Source organism: Alligator mississippiensis, chromosome 13 (assembly GCF_030867095.1).
Source record: "Alligator mississippiensis isolate rAllMis1 chromosome 13, rAllMis1, whole genome shotgun sequence".
In the NCBI taxonomy this organism is placed as follows: domain Eukaryota; kingdom Metazoa; phylum Chordata; order Crocodylia; family Alligatoridae; genus Alligator; species Alligator mississippiensis.
Genome location: NC_081836.1, coordinates 38,902,975 through 38,926,397, shown reverse-complemented (window position 1 = coordinate 38,926,397; position 23,423 = coordinate 38,902,975). Strand labels below are relative to the sequence as shown.

General features: G+C 43.9%; 1 protein-coding gene across 9 annotated transcripts in view; it reads right to left on the bottom strand.

Moving 5' to 3' along the window:
- CLEC16A (C-type lectin domain containing 16A) overlaps window positions 1-23,423 on the bottom strand; it is a 195,471-nt gene that overhangs the window by 83,329 nt on the left and 88,719 nt on the right. For all 9 annotated transcript variants that reach the window (XM_019494697.2, XM_019494698.2, XM_019494702.2 and 6 more), the window contains 3 exons: window positions 21,905-21,955; window positions 18,198-18,326; window positions 3,441-3,561 (listed from right to left, as the gene is read on the bottom strand). In XM_019494697.2, coding sequence (XP_019350242.1) covers window positions 3,441-3,561; window positions 18,198-18,326; window positions 21,905-21,955 — 301 coding nt within the window. The remainder of the gene's footprint in view (window positions 1-3,440; window positions 3,562-18,197; window positions 18,327-21,904; window positions 21,956-23,423) is intronic.

Below are 23,423 nucleotides of genomic sequence, written 5' to 3'. Positions count from 1 at the left end.
TAATTGTGTGCTTCTTGCATTTTATCTGGGAAAATTCAAAACTTTTTAAATAGCGAGTTAGGCATGTTAGAGAAAAACCCATTTCTGGATTTAAAAAATTTAGTAGCATTTAAAATAAAACATGCTTGTTTTTAAACATGCACAAAATAGATAATGTTATTTTTAGTGCATCTCGGATTAAACTATTGCCATCTACAATTAAAAGGAAAAAGCAAAATACATTCTTTTAATTGGTTTTGAAGTGCACATCTAATTTGTATGTACACACGCCAGGCGCGCACGCAGATAGACTGATCTCACTGGTCAGACAACACTAACTAGCCAGCTATACGAGCAGTGCAGGATTTTCTGCACTCAAGTATATCTGACAAGAATTATGGAAACTTGTACCAGCTATTAGAACAGAAATCATATTACCCCAATAGTAAGTTACACACTTATGGCAAAATGGCTCATGAATACAGACCAAATGGGTTATACTTTCATGATGCATTTGACATGAACTATTCTCGTTAATTTACCAGAAGTCAAACAATGCAGTCAACTAGGTTACTGAACACAACTCAAGTGCAATGAAATAGGACATTAAGAAGTGTATGCTTCTCTGGGATCATCTCACCCACTGAAGTTAACTTAAGATGGGATCATCTCTGAGCGCCAGCCTGGTATTGAAGTTAAGTTCAGCTTCTGTAGAGATTACACACACACCCCGCCCACGATCTGCACCCAAACCCTAAAAACATGTCAACTTGCCAATAACTTGCACATTTTTTACTATTTATTACGTAATTCTGTCGGCTAACTGCTAGAACAGCATCTTGCCCCTTCTCAAACCTCTTACTCTTGTTTTGCCATCAAAATTAAACAAAATGTAGTCAAAACGTTGAACATCCATTATTACAGAGCAGGTGCACTCAGGTCCATGCACCTCCATATCAAAGATAGATTTACTTACAAAAAAATTAAGTAACATGGTTTTAATTGAAATTTAAAAACCATCTATCTAATATTCTAGCTGCCACTTTAGGTTATAATTACTTGCAATATTAGATCAGACCAGTGAGGATTACACCTTCATATTAATCAATATATCCATAAATATAACATCTACCTTGAAGAACAACGTAGCTAAAGCAGAAGAGTCTGCACCAATTCAGACCATAAGAAAACCAATAGCTTAAGGAATTTTCTTTTTCTGATTTTGTAAAAAATATAACCAAGCTCAAAGACATCAAGAACTTCTTTATTCAACTCATATTTTGCTTTAAAATTATTATATCACAAGGGTGATGTGTCCAAGGGTCATACCCAAGTGTAGAGTAATAAATAGCATTTAACATTCCATTTTTTGAAGAACTTTCTGAATAAAAAACACTCAGTGCTGTTGTCAAGCTCTGGAAATCAATGAAAAGTGTTATGTAGCTGGAGGTTTAAAGACTTTCCTTCATTCTGGTAACCAGCATACTGGGTACATCAGCAGACAAAGCGTGCTAAAAGTGCTTTTTGAAAACACTGTTACAGCACTTTAGATAATGCTGAAACTTTCCCAGAACAGTTGTTTTTCCAATTCCAGGTAGGGGTTGCAATACTAAAACCATAAAGTGTCAAATGGAAATTCAGTCTCAGCTTTCTATTGTTTATTATATTGTATTGATAAGGGAAGAGTTCACGCACTGGCTGGTAGGGCTGTGCAAAACTTTAGCAGCTCTTTTGTTTTGGAGGTGTTTCGGCCCATTTTGGCACCCGAAACACCAAATCCAAAACGAAACAGAAAGCTCTGAAACATCTCCAAAACCAAACCAAACCACACCATCTGAAACGTTTTGGAAAAATTAATACTTTTAAAGCTGGGCTTGCAGGGAAACAGAAACTAAGAGGAGGAAGGGGGGTGGGAATGCCTCTCTTCTCATGACCCCCTCCCCCACCGCCCAGGTTGCTGCAGCAGGAGAGGAAGGCCAGCTTGGGGACCCTGCCCCGACCTTGAGCAGATCCAGAAGCCCGCCCTCCCTCTGGCTTGGCTTCTGCCATGGGGCGAGGTGGCAACTGTGGAAAAAAGCCTGTGCAATATCTGCTCTGAAATTGACACCTGTAGCTGGCCAGTGTCTGTGATCTCTCCCTGAGGTCAATTCCAATCCCAGTGCTCTGGAGGAGGGATGGCAGCCTGCTGTCATCCTGCGCACAGACCCAAGGGCCCGTGCCCCCTGGGAGGAGACTGCCACAGCCCTCCCGGGGGGCACAGGCCCCCAAATCGGCAGGCAGGATAACAGCACGCTGTTACTGCCAGCAAGTGATACAAGTTTTGCTTTGAACAGTTTGAGATGCAGTTTCACAGAAACCCCTGCACCTATATTTTCTTGAAACTTGGCAGGGTTCATGCCCTTAGAATGGGCTACCATCCCTGCAATTTTCATCTGAATCGGGAAAGAAATGACAAAGTTACAGGCATTTTAGTGATTTCCCATTATAACCTATGGCTGAATCACCGAAACAACATCAAATCAAAACGGAACAGTGATCTGAAACATTGAAATGAATCACTATCCCTCCAAAACAGCCAAATCTAAAACTGAATCTAAACATAGCCATTTCACACAGCCCTGCTGGCTGGGACTTGAAAAGGCCTCAGTAATGACATGTTGCAATGTATTAAATCATATTTAGGAACCTACCTAAATTGTGGCAGAAGTTTGTGGTACAGCAGCACTCCGGCTCCTGCCCCCCAGCTGAATGGCCAAGAGGCAATTAATGCTTGCTAACCATGCTAAACAGACACACTACTTGTAAATTCTTACTAAGGTAATGTCTGAACAATGAAACAAGTATTCAAATGACTATCTATAATCAATTAAAAGTGATAAGGTCTTTTAACTTTTATTACAGTAAATGTAGTATCAAATGTTTCTATTACTATACATTTGTACGCTATCAACCCCCTAACATGTTCTGCAGTTTTCATTAAATTTAGAACTGTGTTGCATTACTGGCTAAAAACCTTCCAAGTTGCCCTTAAGAATACAGGGGATGTGGAAAGGATGTTGGTGCTAAATTTCATTCCTCTACCACCCCTTAACTTCTGTCTGAAGCCTAAAAGCATGCATATATATTTCACAGGAGTTGAAGGTGAATAAGCAGAGCAAAAAGGGAGGTAAGAATGAGGTAATTAAGAATAAAGCAAACTGTGACAAGAAAGACCACTCAAATATTGCAGTTACCAGCATGCCTAGCAAAATATCCAAGAAGGGATCTTTAAATACTTTTTTAAAAAGACTACCAGGCTGAAAACATTCCTAATCTAACCAATTTCCAAAACTAAGTTTAGTAAAAGGACCGCCCTCATCACACAGATGCTTAAACAACTACCAGTTTCCCTTGTCAGTTCCTCAGAAAAGGCAGACAATTTCTATAACAGATATTAGTGTGTGGAGGGAAAAGCTACTTACTCAAGTCCAGAACATCATCTGTTTTTATTAGATCTTCCTCCCTTGTCAGTGGTAACTGTGTTTCTGGTTCATCTCTCAGATGCAGTGACAATGAACGCAGCATGAAGAAAACTCTGATCGCCTAAAGAAATTAAAAATAAAACATTGTTTAGAATAGTTGCTGCACTATTTTGAAGATATTTAAGCCTGAAGAAAAAGTATTCAGAGTCTAAAAAGAGTCTTATAAAAAACACACAGTCTTACCATACCTTTGGCCCTACTTAAATTTACTTTGTTTACTGTTTAAACTGAGAAAGTATCTTAGCATACTTGTTTGTCACCACCCAGAAAGAGAGAGATGCCAGAGATTCTACATATAGTGGCAGAGAACAAAAGGTACGCTTCTACAACCTAGGATAATGAGGCAGGTGACATTAAGTATTTCAAACAGGAATGCAAATTAGAAAATTTCAGTTTTGGTTTATGGATTTTTTTTAAATTTTAGGTGATGCACGAAAGACAAATAAAAGCAAAGTTGTGGACTGGCACTTGGAGACAGAAAATGCAGGTTCCCATACTTTGTATCAAAGACCATTAGAGTAACCAGAGATAAATGGCATTTTTTCCGTCAGAAAACTTCTGACTCCCTGAGCCTAATGTTTTTCATTGAGAAGTCTTAGGGTGCCTATACATGTGTTCCAACACGTTCCGATCAGAACACGTTGGAGCAGACTCGATTAACTGGAGCGTTCCAATCAGAACGTTCCAGTGTGCTGCGGTCTCTTGTGTATACAGTGTCCCACATTTCAAAATGGCAGTGGGGGCACTTTAACTAAAGCTCGTCAAACAAGTTGTAGTAAAAGCGGCCCCGCCGCTATTTTGAAATGTGGGATACCGAATAAACAAGTCCCAAGCGCCACTCTAATTAAAGTGCCCTCCCCACTCCCACTCCAGAGCATGTGCAACAGGCACCCTTAGCTTAGGTTCTAACTCCTGCCAATTCCAAACAAAAATTCTTAAAGAAGTCATATGCCAGAGACCCAGAAAGCTTAAAAACCTCAAGTCCTAGGCCAGGGGCAGGCAATTATTTCAGGCAGAGGGCCACTTACCCAGTTTTGGCAAGCTGTTGAGGGCCCTATGGGTAGCCCCGCTCCTTGACAGGAGCCCCGCCCCGTTCGCCATCTTGGGACCAACATCCCAGGGCCAGGGCCAGTGGGGCCCAGAGCAGGGCACAGGCTGGCAGGGGTCTGTGGAGCTGGGCTGGGCTACACCAGCAGGGAGAGGGGGGAGCTGGCCCGGCTCCATAGAGTCCCTGCCAGCCGGGACCCTGTACCCCTGCCACCCGGGACCCTGTACCCCTGCCACCCTGCTCTGGGCCCTGCTGGCGCTGGCCCTGTGCTCCCGCACCTGCTCACTCCCAGTGCCCCCCCCAGCCCCGTGGTACAGGTTGGGGGGGAAGCGCATAGTCCCCACCCCCCTGCTCCATAGCAGGGAAGGAGCTGGTGCGGTACGTGGGGAAAAGCAGCTCCTCGCCTGCCCTGTGGCTGGCGCTCCCTGTTGCAGCCGCTCACAGCCCGTGCGGGGCTGTACTGAGCAGGCACAGGCAGCCCCAGGTGGGCTGCAAGCGGCTGCAGCACAGGGCACCAGCCACGGGGCAGGCAGGGGGCTGGTTTTCCCCTGCACTCAGCACCAGCTTGTAACCAGCCCCCCACTGCCAGCCTGGGCCCCACGCCAGCTCCAGACAAATGCCCGCCAGGGCTGCACCGCAGCAGCAGCAGCTGTGGCTCTCCTGCTTACTGAGCTGGGCAGCCCAGAGGCGGCAGTGGCAGCCTCTCCACAGCCTACCGCAGCGTGAGCTCTGGGCGGGTAGCAGCCTGAGCTTTGGGCCGGGGCGGGGGGGGGAAAGCCACCCCTCACCCACCCCATGGTCAGCGCCCCATGCAGCAGCTGCTCACAGTCTGCATGGGGCTGCCTGTGCCTGCTCAGGACAGCCCCACGTGGGCTGCGAGCTGCTGCAGCAGGGAACACCAGCCACAGGGCAGGCAAGGGGCCCTTTTCCCCCACACTGCACAAGCTCGTCCTCTGCCCTTCCCCACCCCCCCCTTACCTGAGGTTCTGGTGCCAGTGCAACCACATGGTCCCAGGCCAGAAGCCCCTGCCTGGGGGGGCGGGGGTGGAGCCAGGCAGGCCTGGCTGTTGCAGGAGCCTGCTGGGCTTCCCTTGGGTCCTATCATCTTTGACAGGAACCAAGGACAGATAAATTTGAAATTTTCAAAACATTTTTAGGGGCCCCACAGGCTGGATAGAATGGCCTCGCAGGTCACAGGGCCGTATTTTGCCCACCCATCCTAGGCTGTAAGGTAGTCACTCTGGCAAGTATACCCCACAGCTAGGGGAACCTATAAGCCCTTTGTATCTGACCAGCAAAAACAGCATTCTTGTTGAATCTGGATTAGAGACAAATTGTTTCATTTTACTCAAGTTTTAGTTTAAGAGTATATCAAGGAACAAAAGTTGATTTTATTATTTAATTTAAATGGTATACTTTAGGATCCTATTTCACCCCCCGTTTTCTGCTTCTTCAACACAAAAAGTGAAGCCAAAATCATACTCTAATAGTATAGCAAGTGGAAGTTATTTTGCTCTACATTCCCCGTAGACATTGCAAAAGGCATTTTTTTTTAAACCCCAGCCAAGTCCTCCAGTTCTGCGAGCCTGACACTGCTGACCCCTGATCTAGAATACAGTGCATTTTACTTGGGTTAGCCTGATGGAAAGTCTGAAAATGCATTCAGAGCATACAAAATAAATGGTGAGAATGTTACTTTTGAAGGGTTCCCAAACCACAGGGAAGGGTCCCTGTGTACAGGACCTCCACCTGACACAGGAGGTACACGGTCCCACTAGGGGGAATGCCATACTGGATCTGGTATTGGCAACAGGGGATGACATGGTAGGGGACCTCCAGATCGGTAGACATCTGGGGGACAGCGATCACCTAATAACAGAATTCACCATAAGACGTCGAGTGGGTAAGGTAACTAGTAGGGTGAAAGTGCTAGACTTTAGAAAAGCTGATCTCAATGAACTCAGGCGATTAGTCAAGGACGCACTGCAGAGTAGGAGTTTTGAAGGGATGGGAGCCCAAGAAGGGTGGCTGTGCCTTAAGGAAACGATCCTTCGGGCACAAAGCAAGATGAGCCCCGTGCGAGGTAAAAGAGGGAAAGGGGCCAGGAGGCTTCCCTGGCTGACCAGAGAAATCCAGGGCATCCTAAGGGCCAAAAGGGGAGCACATAAGAAGTGGAAACAGGGAGAGATCACCAAAGACAAATATACCTCCTCTGCTCGTGCTTGTAGGGAGGCAGTTAGACGGGCCAAAGCTACCATGGAGCTGAGGATGGCAACCCAAGTAAAAGACAACAAGAAATTGTTTTTTAGATATATAGGGAGTAAAAGGAAGGCCCAGGGAGGAATAGGACCCCTGCTAAATGGGCAGAAACAATTGGTGACGGACAGGGGGGACAAGGCTGAACTCCTCAACGAGTTCTTTGCCTCAGTGTTTCTAAGCGAGGGGCACGACAAGTCTCTCACTGGGGTTGTAGAGAGGCAGCAGCAAGGCGCCAGACTGGGGTTGTAGAGAGGCAGCAGCAAGGCGCGTAGACCCTGAGATGGCACAGAGTCACTTGGAAGAACTGGATGCCTTTAAGTCGGCAGGCCCGGATGAGCTCCATCCGAGGGTGCTGAAGGCACTGGCCGACATCATTGCAGAGCCACTGGCAGGAATATTTGAACGCTCGTGGTGCACGGGCCAAGTCCCGGAGGACTGGAAAAGGGCCAATGTGGTCCCCATTTTCAAGAAGGGGAGGAAGGAGGACCCGGGCAACTACAGGCCGGTCAGTCTCACCTCCATCCTTGGCAAAGTCTTTGAAAAAATTATCAAGGCTCACATTTGTGAGAGCCCAGCAGGACAAATTATGCTGAGGGGAAACCAGCACGGGCTCGTGGCAGGCAGATCGTGCCTGACCAATCTAGTCTCTTTCTATGACCAGGTTACGAAACGCCTGGACACAGGAGGAGGGGTGGATGTTGTATACTTGGACTTCAGGAAGGCCTTCGATACGGTATCCCACCCCATACTAGTGAACAAGTTAAGAGGCAGTGACTTGGATGACTACACAGTCCAGTGGGTGGCGAATTGGCTGGAGGGTCGCACCCAGAGAGTCGTGGTAGTTGGGTCGGTTTCGACCTGGAAGGGTGTGGGCAGTGGGGTCCCGCAGGGCTCGGTCCTTGCACCGATACTCTTTAATGTCTTCATCAGTGACTTGGACGAGGGAGTGAAATGTACTCTGTCCAAGTTTGCAGATGACACAAAGCTATGGGGAGAAGTGGACACACCGGAGGGCAGGGAACAGCTGCAAGCAGACCTGGACAGGTTGGACAAGTGGGCAGAAAACAACAGGATGCAATTCAACAAGGAGAAATGCAAAGTGCTGCACCTAGGGAGGAAAAATGTCCAGCACACCTACAGCCTAGGAAATGACCTGCTGGGTGGCACAGAAGTAGAAAGGGATCTTGGAATCCTAGTGGACTCCAAGATGAACATGAGCCGGCAGTGTGACGAAGCCATCAAAAAAGCCAATGGCACTTTATCGTGCATCAGCAGATGCATGACGAATAGGTCCAAGGAGGTGATACTTCCCCTGTATCGGGCACTGGTCAGACCGCAGTTGGAGTACTGCGTGCACTTCTGGGCACCACACTTCAAGAAGGACGCGGATAACCTGGAGAGGGTCCAGAGAAGGGCCACTCATATGGTTAAGGGCCTGAAGACCAAGCCCTACAAGGAGAGACTAGAGAAACTGGACCTTTTCAGCCTCCGCAAGAGAAGGTTGAGAGGCGACCTTGTGGCTGCCTATAAGTTCATCACGGGGGCACAGAAAGGAATAGGTGAGTATTTATTCATCAAGGCGCCCCCAGGGGTTACAAGAAATAATGGCCACAAGCTAGCAGAGAGCAGATTTAGACTGGACATTAGGAAGAACTTCTTCACAGTTCGAGTGGCCAAGGTCTGGAACGGGCTCCCAAGGGAGGTGGTGTTCTCCCCTACCCTGGGGGTCATCAAGAGGAGGTTAGATGAGTATCTAGCTGGGGTCATCTAGACCCAGCACTCTTTCCTGCTTATGCAGGGGGTCGGACTCGATGATCTATTGAGGTCCCTTCCGACCCTAGCATCTATGAATCTATGAATCTAAAGAAAATAATCTTTTCTGACATTAAGTCAAGGAAAGAACTAACACTAGATATGCAGGCAAAGAGTTACAATATGTTATGACTGACACTCATTCACCCTCAGAAACACCACTTCAGAGAAAAATTTTAGAAGGCAAAATGAAACTGTTATACAACTGATTCTCAATTAGGGTGCTGTAAGATCTTTAAGGGATATTAGCTCCGCTGGGTACGCAAACATCCATGAACAATTCACAAGATAAATCCAGAGATTTCAAAAAGAAATCCGAAGTATCAAATACATTGTGATCTGTAGAGCTACGAGTTCTTTACAACAAAAGAATTACTCTATTTTACTGTAGTCAAAAAAATGAGTAAAAGCTAAAATCAGAGGGGTACCTTGAGTCTGAAAAAGTTGAGAACCACTGTGTTAGATGCACTGGTTTTGAAAGGTGGAAGCTAAACAAAAACAGTGCTAATTAGCTCTGCGTGCATTTTCCAAATAGGATGAATGCACTTTACCTCTAATGCGAAATACTATACCCACACTAGAGCTGGCCCAAAATCATATCTGCATTATAGTTTAAAAACAAAAACACTGTTTTATATTGGGGAGATGCAAGAGGCGTAAAGTATCTCAAAATTTTCAATGCAAAAATTCCCTCATGACCTCAAGTGTCACAAGCAACAAGGGACAAGAGAGAAGGTACCATTATATGCTGTCTTTATGTTATTTACTCCACTGTTTGATGCCAAAAACCCAAGAGAGAGGTCAAAGGGCCTTCATTATGACGACAGAGCACAGTTTCTTTAATTTATTTCAGATGGGCTGTTGTTTTTCAAAGCCATACATGCAAAGCATGAAACTGCAGAAGCAACACGTAACAACTGAAAGGGAAAGGAGAGATAGTAAAAAGCAAACTATTTAAGTTTATACCTATTTTGGCAATAGTGAATGCCTGTTTTAACAGATTCTACACTGGGGTGGGCAATTATTTCAGCTGGAGGGCAGCTTAATGTGTTTTGGTGAGCTGTCTAGGGCCACAAGAGTAGCCCTGCCCCTTAACAGGTGCCTCACGCCCTGGTCACCTTCTTGGGACTGGAAGTCCCGCCCCTTAACCCCTGACCTTTGCCACCAGAAGTCCTTACCCTTGCCCTGGAAGTACTCCTTTTGGGAAGGCAGTTTACCAACTTGGAACCAGAAAAAAAACAAATTAGATGTTATTATAGATGTCTGATTTTTAGTATATTTTAATGTTATTTTAAACAGTATTGTTTGATTTGTTTGTGTTTGCATTGTGTATAAAGAAGTGATTGCATAATAGCTCAAAATGAAGACTTACTCTTGTATATTGTGGGGGGGGAGTATGGGTGGGTGGGTATGCAGTTTGTGGGGGGCTGTGGGAGTGTGTGGATGCGTGTGTATGTATGTGGGGTATGGATGTAGATGGGTAGGTACAGGGGGTTGGCCTGGCCTCCCAGGGGATCCTGCCCATCACTTCCCTGAAGGAGTTAAAATCTGGGGGGGGGGGGGATGTTTGTGTGGGTAGGGATAGGATTTGTAGGGACCTATGGGGAATGTGGAGGGTGTGTGTGTGTGCCCATGTGCATGGTAGGGTGTGTGCATGTAGCAGTGAGCAAGGCTCCCCCAGAGGTGCACAGGTGTGGGGAGGGGAGGTGGTGCATTAGGGGAAAGGTGTGGGGTTTGTGGGAGAGTGTGTGGGTGGATGCAGTGTGTGATTGTGTGGGGGGGGAGGGTGTGGTTGTGGGGTTTGCGGGGGACGGTTTATGGGTATGGTGGGGTGTGCATGGGAGCCCCCACACACGTCACCCTGAGCCAGTCAGCACCCACCCCGCAACAGCCTGAAGCCTGCATGTCCTGTGGTGCCTCCCTGTCACTGCCAACAGTGTGCAGTCCCAGCCCCAATCCACCCCTGCTCCGGACTCACCCTGGAGGTAGTAGACCAGTCAGAACCCATGTGCACAGCTCTGACCCCAGCCCACCCTGTGTCTGCTGTGCACCACCCACCCATGGTGCTTCCTGCCACCCCCTGGACACTCAATATGGCTGGGGCGGCTTCACGGCCTGACTGCTTTTCTAGACAGCCCGGGCGGTGGTGGCTCCTTCCAGCTGCTATCACCGCTGGCCCCAGCCCCATAGTACTGGCACAGGATCATGCACAGAGTCCCAACCCAACATGCCCGGCGCCTGCTCCAGACCTGCCAGTGCTGAGCAGCAGCTGCAGCTGGGCAGAAACTGGTCCCTGGAATGGGGCAAAAGCAGCCCCTTCCCCTCGCCGCTGGTGAGCCCTTCCTGCTAAAGCCACCCAGAGCCCATACTGAGCTGCCCTGCATCAGCTCTGCACTGCCACTGCTGCCCCTGGGCAGCAGCAAGGGAAGGGACCACTTTTCCCTCATGCTGAGAAACAATTTCTGTCCAGCCACTGCTGCTGCTGCCACTGCTCAGCACTGGCGAGCCTGGAGCAGGAGTGGAACATACTGGGTCAGAGCTGTACACATGGGTCCCCTCTGGTACTATGGGCCCTGGGCCGCCTCCTGTGCTGCCTAGAAAGGCAGTTTAGCTGCCGAGCCACCCTAGCCCCACTGCGTGTACAGGGGGCAGCAAGACGCACCACAAGCAGGCAGTGCCTGGGCCAGGTGAGACCAATAGACCCATCATGGGCTGAATAAAGCCCCTCAAAGGGCCAGATTCAGTTCACAGACCGTGTTTTGCTCAACCCTGTTGTACATGCTGTTGTTTGGATTAAAGCATGGAGGTCACAGTACACAACCAAAATCTCTCAGATAATCATCCAGTTAAGAAAGACAGACTGTGCTTATGCCATTGTTGTTTCTAAAGTATATGCAAGTAGAAGAAAGCTTAAACCCAACATGACTACCCTTAGCAATAAGTACCATGAACATGGACACAAAAAGGTGGGGGGTTTTCTCCAAAACTTGTAAGGCACCTTTAAAATAATGTTTTCTACACTGTTAAGAATTAAAATGAGTACTTCAAACTTGCCACAGAGAGAAAGAAGCATCTTACATGCCAAAGAAATTTATTGCAAAATAAAGCTAAGCTATTTGTTTTAATTTTCAGCAGTTACAATACAGTCAGTATATAATCCGAATTCATAGTTTCATAGTTTGTAGGGTCGGAAAGGACCTTGACAGATCATCAAGTCCGACCCCCTGCTGTGGCAGGAAAGAGCACTGGGGTCAAATGACCCCAGCAAGGTGTTCATTTAGCCTCCTCTTAAAGACCTCCAGGGTAGGAGCCAGCACCGCTTCTCTTGGAAGTTGGTTCCAGATCCTAGCTGCCCTGACTGTGAACTAGCGCCTCCTGATGTCTAGTCTGAATTGCTTAATTCTAATTTGCAAATTAAATTTCTTTACCTACAACAACCAATAATCCCTAAAGAATTAAGTGATGGAAAACCTCATCTCTTTCCAAGAAAAGTATTTATGTAGTTCACTTATGATGGCATATCTAAAAATGGTATCCCCCCCTAAAATTCCACAAAATATTTACAGTTAGGCTGCAGTTAAGCAGAAGAATGCTCATCTGACAGCGAAACATGCAGTAAGGTTAATAAGTGAATAATAAATATATAAAAATAAATAAATAAATAAATAAATAAAACCAAACTTGAATGCATCTTTTAAGCTGTGAACATGGTGTTTGGGATGTGACTCACTCTGACCCTTGCCACAGAAACAAGGAACTTTCTCTTCAGATTCATTCCAATCCCACGAGTTTAACAGCTAAAACAAATGTTTCAAATCACAGTAATTGTATATTTGTTGGTTCAATATCTCCTGCTCAAGACCAAATATTCTGTTTCTGAGGAAGCTTCCATTCTGCTCTTATTTTGAAAAGTGTAAATGCTAATGTTGCAAGTGTAAATGCTGGATGATTTACACTTGCATCATTAGCAAGTGATAGCAGCCATTAGAACTAGGCAAGATCAGAACTATGTCAAAACTAAACCTCCAAGGGAGTGTGTAGACAAAACGGGGGCCCTAAACTGAAGAGGTGGGTTTTAAAAAAACACTGCTTCAATTTAGGGCTGATTACCTGAGTCATGCACACAGCCCGCTGACTTACCTGACTCTCCAGCAGGGAGGGAAGGGCAAGCTGCTGGCAGGCGGTGTGGTCCCTGGGCTGCGGGGGGAGGGAGGTTCTTATGCTTTTCTCTGAGGCAGCACCTCCCCCCCCCCTCTCATGCCCCCCCAGGCAGCACCCACCCACAGGCATCCAGCTTGGGCGGTCCCAGGGGACACTGCAGCTGCAGAGGGAAGCACCAGGCACCCTGTGCAGCTCAGGCGGTGTAGGGGACAGGGACATGGAGAGAAAAAAAAAAAAAAAAAGATCAGGCTCACTGCTTTTCTTGGGTGAAGCTGCTTTTTTGGGCTGCTGCCAGGCTGCAAGCAGGGCTTCCTGCAGAACCATGGAGCTGCACAGAACCCGGTGCTTTGCTCCATGGCTGTAGGTGCAGCAAACTAAAACTCCCTTGAAGAGTTTTAGTTTGCTGAGCCTCAAGTCATTTAATGCACAATATGCCACTGAGGCATGCAAACACTGACACCATTGAAGCGGTGCAAAAACATTTAGCCCGCTTTAAAGTGTCATGCACACACACCTCCCATTCCATCTACACATAGCTCAAGATAGAATTAACATATAGGAAAAGGCAAAACCTAAGTTTTGGCCCGAGTCTACAGAATAACCAATTTCTGTAACTTTACCTCGAATACCAATTTTAGCAGCTTTAAGGCACCCAAATGTTTTAACAGTTGGAGGCATTTCAAATTCACTGAAATGTTTTGAATTGTTCTTAACTAGCAGTGGGGGTGAGCACTCAGCCCAGCATGCCTTGCAGTAGCCAAGCTGGGGGGTGGAAATGAAGGATTTGCAGATCCAGGAGTGGGTGACCTATGGCTAGGGGTATTTTCACTTTTCTGCTTTTTTCTCCTGAACACAAGTTCAATGAAAATCAGTAGCATGCTGAACCTTAGACATTCTGCATTAAGACCTTACACTTTGGGTGCCTGAAAGGGGGTGGGTACTTGGACCTATATGTTGGGTTCCCAGGGGCTGTGGGGCACGATGACGGGCCAGGGCTGTAGGGAGTAAGGGTGCATCCTTGAACAGGGGCTGCTTTCTGGTAAAAAAAAAAAACACATTTCCAACCGAACATCCAGTTTATGCACTTGACCTACTCTCATTAACAGCTGGAGGCTGTCTTCCTAGCTTGTTCTTTGCAAGGGGGTGGGGGGGGGGGGTGTCAGACGGCAGAGGTGGCAGAAATGCTCATTCCATTAAACATACGACTTTTCGTTTGGGACTTGCCATTCATTTATGAGTTCTGAAAGTGGTTTCTACATGTACAGTTTGCTATGAATAGGTCTCTACAAGTGTCTGCCTCTATCTGGTTTGGCAAGGAGAGCAGAAGATTGCAAATTCTTCTGTATTTGGATTTTAGAAGTTACTCCATTACAGGTGGATTAGCATGTTGGAGGGATCTTGTGCTATTTTTTAATCTCCAAAGACAATGAGACTGAAGCAGGTCTATGTTGTACTCATAGATCTTAAATTTGAAACCAGAAGAATTGGCCACTAAGGTTTTCTAGAGCAGCAAGTGATAAAAACAAGCTGTAGTTGGCCTTGAAAAAATGCCTGCCTGCTTCATTGCTTTCTCCTCTTTTAAGCTGGTTAGCACTCTTGAATATTTATGGAGGCAGCATCTGAGGAATGGAGAGACCCTTCTTGCCTTTCAGATCAAGCTTATTTTTCCTGGCAGGAAGAGAACCTATGGGCTGAGAACTAGAGACACAACTGCCTTTACCTTGGAAAGAGTTTCAGGTGTAAGATGCCTAAATATGATGCAGAATTGGAAAGGGGCAATGAGCCAGGCCCAGAGCTTTATGATGCCATGTCAGTACAAGATAAAAGCTCTTCTTCAGGTAAGAACATAAAGGAGAAAGGTTTTTAAACCTCATTTTTCATAGCCTACTTGCAATTTTCTTCATAAGACAACAATTCATATCCTTAATGAGCAAAATATAATCTCAAGAGTCTTCAGCTCTTCAGGAAACCTTGTTTCTGCTTGAGATTTCCTATGGCAAAGTTGTGCCTAGCACAGCAGGAAAAAGGCTGAGGCTTGAGGCTTCAAGTCAGAGCCTTAACGGCTTGTAGAAGCAGAGCCTTATTTCACTTCTGATGGTTCTGAAAAACAGTGGCGATTCCTCAGCTAAGAGGAGACAGAACAAAGCAAGGCTGAAGTCAAGTGCCCACACTGAACAAAAACAACATGTAAAAAAAAAAAGTTATATAAAAGTAGCCATTAGAAGAAGCTGAACTACTGATTATTCTGTTCCTGGAAGTTGAAATTCTGGTACCCCAAACTGAAGGGCCAGGCTTTAAGGAGCATTTTAACCCCTCTACACTGTACAGGAGAGAGCAAGAGAGACAATGTTAATTTGTTATGAAAAGAGATTGTGAAGCAGAACCTTAAGATATTTAACACACCTATTTCTGAACATTTTAATCTCTTATTTAGATGATGTTCAGAGCATGACACTAAGAGAGAATGCTAACACATTTCAATGACGTATTGCTTATATTAATCTCAAATACCTCAGAGGAAACTGAATTCTAGGAAACTGGGGTGGGTTTTTTTGCTTTCTAAGAATGATACTGTTCAATGTTAAGTGTGATAAAATGCAAACCATGTTGCTATGAAACTTAAATGAAATATTTAGAATCAGCATTGATAGACAAAGTATATTTATAACATTCTTGGAAATGGCTGTTTTACTTTAGAAGTAAACATGCCCTCAAAATGCACACACATCTAACGAGATCTCAAGTATTAAGTAGGAAAGTATGGTTCTCTAGCATCATGATCAATTCAACACTTGCAAAGGCAACAGCCCAGTATTATAATGCTTGTACCAAAGGGCACTTTTTCAAATTGTGATTTTCAAAGGAAAAGTAATTTAATGAATGTGATCTTTGGTAGAATGAAAACAGCTTTCATTAAAACAACATAAAAATTTCCCCTGAGGACCTTTAAAGGCTTCCTTATCTTAATTAACATATTTAAATATGAATGAAAAATTTGTTTGGAATCCTAAAATTATGCAGACTTTTTTTTTTTTTTTTTACACTATAATTTCCCATCCTTCCTGGTTATCTTACTTCTTAAAGAGTAGTATTTCTCCATTCACTGGGCACATACACAATGAATTAATGTGCCATAATTCCAGTGCGTTAAGTTTAGTACCTATATAACATTGGCATGTCTTTTAGGTGACACTAATGTGCAGTAGGCGAATTCTACTCTGCATTAGCATGGCTTTAGCCGTGATGTGCCATCATGCAGTCGAGTTAATCTACTGCACTTTTAGTGTCTCGTGTAGATGCACTCACTGACATCCACTTTCACAATTTCACCCTCTGACTTCTCTACTCACCTCTAAATCACACTGATATTTTAACACGACTGAACTCAAGACTGTTAACTCTCAATTCTCCTATCTATTTTCAAGCCTGCCTTTCACTTGTTCTGAGAGAAGTTTAACAAGCTCAGTCACTCTTATTCCACTTTCCATCATATACTGATAATCATTCAACATCTGTTATCTTGTGTCCAGGATGCAAAAGTAACTGCCAATCCAATCCTTTACCTTTGCCTCAGAGCTCCTTGTGGATGGTCTCATTAACTTAACATGGGAAATCTAATGATTTCCCTGCCAGAAATCCAATTGTCATCTTTGCCTCAGCTTTCCCTGTAACACCCAGATCTTGCCATTTCCTACTATGCAGCATTCTCAAGATTCTCCTTTCTCTTGTTGTCACATCATCAGAAACTGACCCTGACTTTGCTTCCTGACAACTGAAGCCTATAGGGCTGTTTTTTGCTGTCTATGAAGTGTCTACTACAAGAGGGCTTCAAGCAACTACTGCAATGCAAATAATAAAGGATTGATTTCCATATAAGATAATTACAAATGAACAAAGGAGAGAAGATTTAAACAGATTATTGGAAAAATCTTAAGATTCATTAATTACTGGATACTTCCAGGTCAAATAGTGAAAGCCCAATTCCATGGGAGGTTGGGGCCTGACATTAAAAGCAGTGGTTTTCAACCTTCTAGGACTCAAGGCACCCCTCTCACTGAACTCCAGTCATCCTTCATTGGACTTCAGGTGCCCCGATAACTTTTGTGAATTCAGTGGCACCCAATTTCAAAAATTATTTTATGTATTACAGTGCTTACCTCCTTCCAGAGAGGCTGGGCAGTGGGGAAATAATCCAGGAAGGGGCAAGACTTAGCTTGTGCTTATCTGCTTATCTCTTCATAGCTCATGGCACCCTTCAAAGCACCTGGAAGCACCCTAGGATACTGCAGCACCCTGGCTGAGAATCACTGTACTCAAGTGTCATGAGCTAGCAATGTCAAGAAGCAAGGATTCAAACTACAGTCCTAAGTCAGGAGGGAAATCTAGTAAGTCTTGGAAATACCTGAAGGGTGATTATAGAGAGCATGCAGATGAAGTGTTCTCTGTGGCCATAGGGGACAGGACTGCTAGCAATAGCTTCAAGTTGCAACAAAGGAAAGAAGATTAAGAGGAACTTTCTGATTGAGGGTGGTCAAGCACTGGAACAGGTTACCTACAAAAGCAGTGGAATCTCCATCCCCAGAAATTTTCATAAGTAGACAGGACAGACACTCAGCTGGGATGATTAAATTGGGGAAAATCCTACCCTCAGCAAGGGGCTAGACTAGATGACCTTGCGAGGTCCCTCCTAGCCCTAACTTCCTATGACCAAGAGCACGCGAGTCAGAAGGCTGACATTTGTAAGGGACTGGGACATAGGTGATCACTAAGATGTAGCCACAAGGCAGAGAAGTTAGGAGCAGGAAGCAGGGATCCAGACCAGAGTCACTAGCCAACAGGTCCAGAGCAGGCAGCTGTCTGCAAGGGTAATCATTGGACTAAAGCCATGATCCAAGCATCTGGCCTGGAGTCAGGAGAAAGTAGCTGGCTGTCAGGATTCAAGCTGGAGCTAGGAGCCAGGATTAAGATAAGGCAAGTTCTGTTGAGTAGGCAGACAGGTAATGAGTATGTAAGCAGCCATGCCCTCCCAGGTAAATGGGACCAGCTGGAGGTCATTAGGTGACTGACAGCCAGGCCCATTCCTATGAGCAGGGGCACTGGAGGCTAAGTAACCTGCCTGATTTCCTGACTCCTGAGTCTGCCAGTACAAGAAATACATCAGGAAAAACATTTGTGCACTGGGGAGGGTATGAACTGAGACAGAGATGAGATTTTCCCCATCTTGAATCTTACAATGCTATTTCTAGGCCAATTTATTTGTAGAAAAATACTTCAAGTGTGCAAGAACAACAATAATTTTAACTGTTTAATCTGTTCTTCGAGTAAAAAAATATTTGTCCATGGAAGGTGAAGGCTGCCGATTCTTTAGAAAGGTCTTTTGTATTATTTCAATATGGGGGAAAGATAGGCTTACTCACTCTTCGTGTTCTTTCCACATCTCCACATGGCAATCTTTTCACAAAATCAATACCAGTTAGTGGTGTCCCCGTTGGAGGCAGTAGAATGGAGGCATCCATCATCAGGTACTCTACATTCATGGGTTTAATCTGTAGAAATAATTTGTTTAACATGCAATATGGCAATCAAGTTGATACTTTTACTTTCAAATACAACTTCTACTTCTAATACAAACTACAAAACCAGCATATAGAGTATTTCAAGAACCCCCAATATGGTGCGTTGTTTAAATCAAAGTCTAAACATTGGCAATCTTAATTTGCTCAATTGTCAAGATAAAAAAACTTTAGATTAACAGAATCCCAAACTCCATATATTTACAATTTAATTTCTGGGTGCCCTGGAATACACTGATAGTATGTCAAAGAGTTCTGAAGAAAAGGAAGCAGGCATTGTACTGGACAACACAAGGTAGTCAAAAAATGACTGCAAGTAGTTCTATTGATTTTGTGATGGCTTGCTCTAGATGTGGCAAAACAAACCAGAGCTGACAGATGTAAGGATTTAAGCACTATAATCCACTGTCTTCCCAAAATAAATTCTCTAGAAATCCATACCCTCCCTCATTGCAAACAAAGAACTGACCTGGCTTAGAATTACATCTTTAGAAGTAATACATCTTAGGAATCTAGACTAATGACACGTGGGCCTGACTTCCTCAGAAACTAGATGAACGGTTAAGGTTGACCAGAGAGAGAGAGAGTCATGACAACATATACAAAGTCACGTGAATTACAATAAATACATTCCACTTCAGTACAAAAACCTATGGTGCTTTGATAACTTTTTTTTGTTTTTTTGCAAACAGCCACAATCTGAGTATTGCCAAGATACACACCTAAGACTAAAGTTGCTCAGCAAATAAGCCTGGCGGATTTAACACCGCAAGACAAATACAGAATTCTAAATTAATGATAATGCTATTGTGAATGTGAAACCATAAGCAATGCAAAGTCCTGATAAGGTGAACTAGATACCCTGATGATAAAAAGGGAACACCAAGCTGATCATGCTCATCTTACTGATAAAAGCAACCAGAGTTCAAAAGAAAGAAGCTAATAGTTTCTATGGTTCTGACTTGACAAGTTGAAGTAAAGAAATGGTACCACAGTACTCAAGATACTGGTTCAGTCTCTATTTGAAATCCTATCTGCTGAGGTTAATGCAATGGCAGCTTTTTACTTCTCTTAGCCCAGTCACACACAGGGCAAACTGGATTCAGTTCCTCTTTCCACTTAAAAGGAATTGTTTACCACGTACAAATCATTTACATATGTGCAATCCCATTAAAGGCAGAGTTGCACAAACTCATAAAACCTCAACAGCCTCCATTACAAAAGATTGTACTTCCCCAGAGAGAACAGTTTTACTGTGATGTAGCAGCCAAGATGTTTCCAAGCACACTTCAGACACTTATTGCTCCTCCTCCTCCTGTGCTCCAAACCTGGAAGTGTACCAGTGAGATAACTCTGAACAGAAGGATGATCCTAGAGTGGCCTCAGCAACGCTCTTCCCAGGTTTACAGCATATGAATAGGAATACACAAGCAAGGTATACACGGGAGCACCTTGGCTGGGATACAATGCCAGCATGTCATAAACACATGCTCAGGACCCAGTCCTCTCAACAGTTCCACTAATGAGAATCAAGCAGTGCCAACAAAATCAATAGGATTACATCCAGTACTGATGGGAGAGAAGAATCTGGCTCTCAGATTGCATTTGAAGGAATTAAAAAAAAAAAAAAGTGTAGTTGTGTACTCAGTTCATGACATGAAATTAGAGAAGTAAATAACAGAAACACCCAGCACTGTTTTTTGTTTGTTTTTTAACATACAAATTAGAACCACATTACTGGCTTTAGAGATTTACATTTCAGATTAGTTAGGTCAATATTCCATAGAACAGACTTTTTTCTAAGGTTCGTCCTGAAAGTCTCCCCCACCCCTTCTGCAACAAAAACTGAAATTCTACATTTTAAAGTACAAATTATCAAATTGTTTAGCCCTCTGCTACTAACAGGGAAAAATATTAGTGATCATAGTCAAAGATGCCTGGAGCACTGTTTTAACAACACAAAAAGACAATGCAGCTATTTAAGTAATATTAACTATGTTAAATTAGTTAAATATCAATTCTCTCCAAAATCAAGTTTGCACTTTAAGAGGACTTTCTCCTCTAGCCAATGTTAAGCATAGTAACATCAGTTCCCATTAATACTATTGCTCAGATAATCAAATCATCTGTAATTATCAACTCATGGGCAAGTTGGTCAAGATTCTGGAGCTGGCTTTACATAAGAAGTATAACAGGACGGAACAATCCCTTGCAGCAGTACAGGCTGGGGACTGACTGGCTGGCCAGCAGCAGTGCAGAAAAGGACCTAGGGTTACAGTGGACAATAAGCCAAATATGAGACAACAGTGTGCCCTTGTTGTAAAGAAGACTGCATTGGTAGGTGCACTGACAGCAGGTCAAGGGAAGCGATTATCAGGGATCCTGATTTTCTCTGATTTAAAACAATCCCCAATTTTCAGTTAAAAAAAAAAGTAACCCCAAATTCACATTTTTCCGTGATTTAAATGAAATACCCAGTTTCATTTATAGTGCTTACACTGGGTGTTTCATTTAAATCATGGAAAAAAAGTGGATTTGGGGTTACTTTTTTTTAAAAGTGAAAATTGGGGATTATTTTAAATCAGAAAAAAACAGCATCCCTGGTGATTATTCCCTTGTATTCAGCACTGGTGAGGCCATACCTGAAGTACTGTGTTCAGTTTTGGGCCCCCTACTGCAGAAAAGAAGTGGACAAATTGGAGAGAGTCCAGCAGAGGACAATGAAAATGGTTCAGGGGCTGGGGAACATGACTTCTGAGGAGAGGCTGCAGGGACTAGGCTTATTTAAATCTGAGGTGGGATTTGATAGCAGCCTTTAACTACTAGAAGGGTGGCTCTAAAGAGGATGGTGCTAGACTGTTGTCATCAGTGACAGATGACAGAACAAGGTCTCAAGTTGCAGCAAGGGAAGGTTAAGTTACATATTAGGAAGAATTTTCTCACTAAGAGGGTAGTAAAACACTGGAACAGGTTACCTAGGGAGGTGGTGGAATCTCCATCCTTGGAGGTTTTCAAGACCCAGCTAGACAAAGCTTTGGCTGGGATGATCTATTTGGGGATGATCCTGCTTTGAGCAGGGGGTTGGACTACATGACCTCCTGAGGTCCCTCCCAACCCTAACTTTCTATGATTCTAACACTTAAAGAAGAGATGTACCCATTTAGGTGCTGTTTACTCATTATGATTCCATTCCCTATTCAAGGAGAGAAGTACTTACCCAAACTGGAATCCTGCATTGAAAGTAGAGTTATTGGTTATTTATTCCTACTTTATATATTCCTAAGAAGAGGAAAGTAGGATGTGAAAAATCCTTCTAATTGTTTCTACAGTTAAGCAGTGCCAGTTCCTAAGGGATAAGAGGTAATCTCCATATATGATTTTTCATATAATACCTGGGGGGAAGGGGAGGGTTAATGAAATCCTGTTAATTTTTAGGTAGAGGAGCTACAGATACACACGCACAGTATTGAGAGCAAACAAAAACACACAACTAAAGACAAATGCATTAATTTATTCCAATTCAAGCAACAAACTGTTTCCTAGTTACTTACTGTCATACTCCGGTACTCATCTTCAAACATATCTAGAAAAATTTCTTCCCCCTTTAAAAAAAAAAATGAAATATTTATTTCTCATAAAAACGTATGTATTATGAACACTTGATGATGCCACTTATTTTTCTTTACACATTTATCATAGGCCACTAATAAATTAAAAACCAAAAAATAAATCCTGTATCATCTTTCAGTGATTCTTAAAACTCTCCTTAGCTAATACAGGGATAAAAGTGTACTGTTTGTTAATCATTTTGGAATATTTAACATGACATCATAGTTCATTACTTAGGAGTTAAGATGTCCTAAATGTTCATATTTCAATCCTCATCTTTTACTTACACTACACTGAAAGGAACGAAGTGTTGGAAATGTGTTGTTTTGGGTACAGACAGATTTAACAAATATATTGTTATCAAATAAGATAGGGTATGAACTGTTACCATGCAACTGTTATGGCTGCATGCTATCTTCAGCAGGAGGGAGGAGCAGCTCATATCATAGCTCCATGCCCTCATTTTAAGGATTTGGAATGATAAGGAAATCCCAGATGATCTCAGGGACATTATGATTGTGACAATTTTCAAGAAAGGAAACAAGTCTGAGTGAAAATTAGAGAGATTGCCTTGCTGTCTACCACAGGAAAGATCATTGCAAGAACCCTCCTGAACCATCCCCTTCCCCTTGGTAAAGAACTCCTCCCAAAATCTCTGTGGGTTTAGGGCATCAAGAGGCACAACTGACATGATCTTCACAGCTCACCAGCTGCAGGGAAAAATCCAGGAACACAAACCACTCTACATGGTTTTCTTTGACCTCATGAAAGCCTTCGAAAAGTGCTGCGGAGGAGCTTTCTGAAGTATAGATGCCACAGAAATAATCACCATTCTTTTCCTGCTCCACGACGGTATGTGAGCGGTGGTTCTCAGTAACAAATCTGTCACATCCCTTTGAGGTTAAGATGGGAGTTAAGCAAGGCTGTGTCATCACTCCAATGCTCTTCTCAATATTTCTTACCATGATGCTACACCTGACCACCAACAAACTTCCAGTCAGAGTGGAGCTGAACTACTAAATGAAATGGTGAACTGTTTAAATTCAGCTGACTCAAAGTCAAAACCAAGTTCACTCCAACCTCAAATCATCAAGCTCCAGTTTGCTGATGATGCTGTATCATGCGCTCATTTGGAAGCAGACATTCAGGCAGTTGTCGACATCTTTACCAAGACATACAAGAAAATGGGACCAATGCTTAACGTTCAGAAGACTAAAGGTCCTCCATCAACAGTAATTCAGATTCACAGTGAGACTGGAGAACACCAAGTACTTCCCATACCATAGAAACCATGTCTCTCGGAAGGCTGACATCAACAAAGAAATCCAACATCGCCTTAAATGCAGAAGTGCAACCTTTGGACAATTGAAGAAACACGTGTTCAAAGATCACAACATCAGATCTGAAACCAAGCTCATGGTTTATCAAGCAGTTGTGATCTCCACCTTACTGTACTGAGCT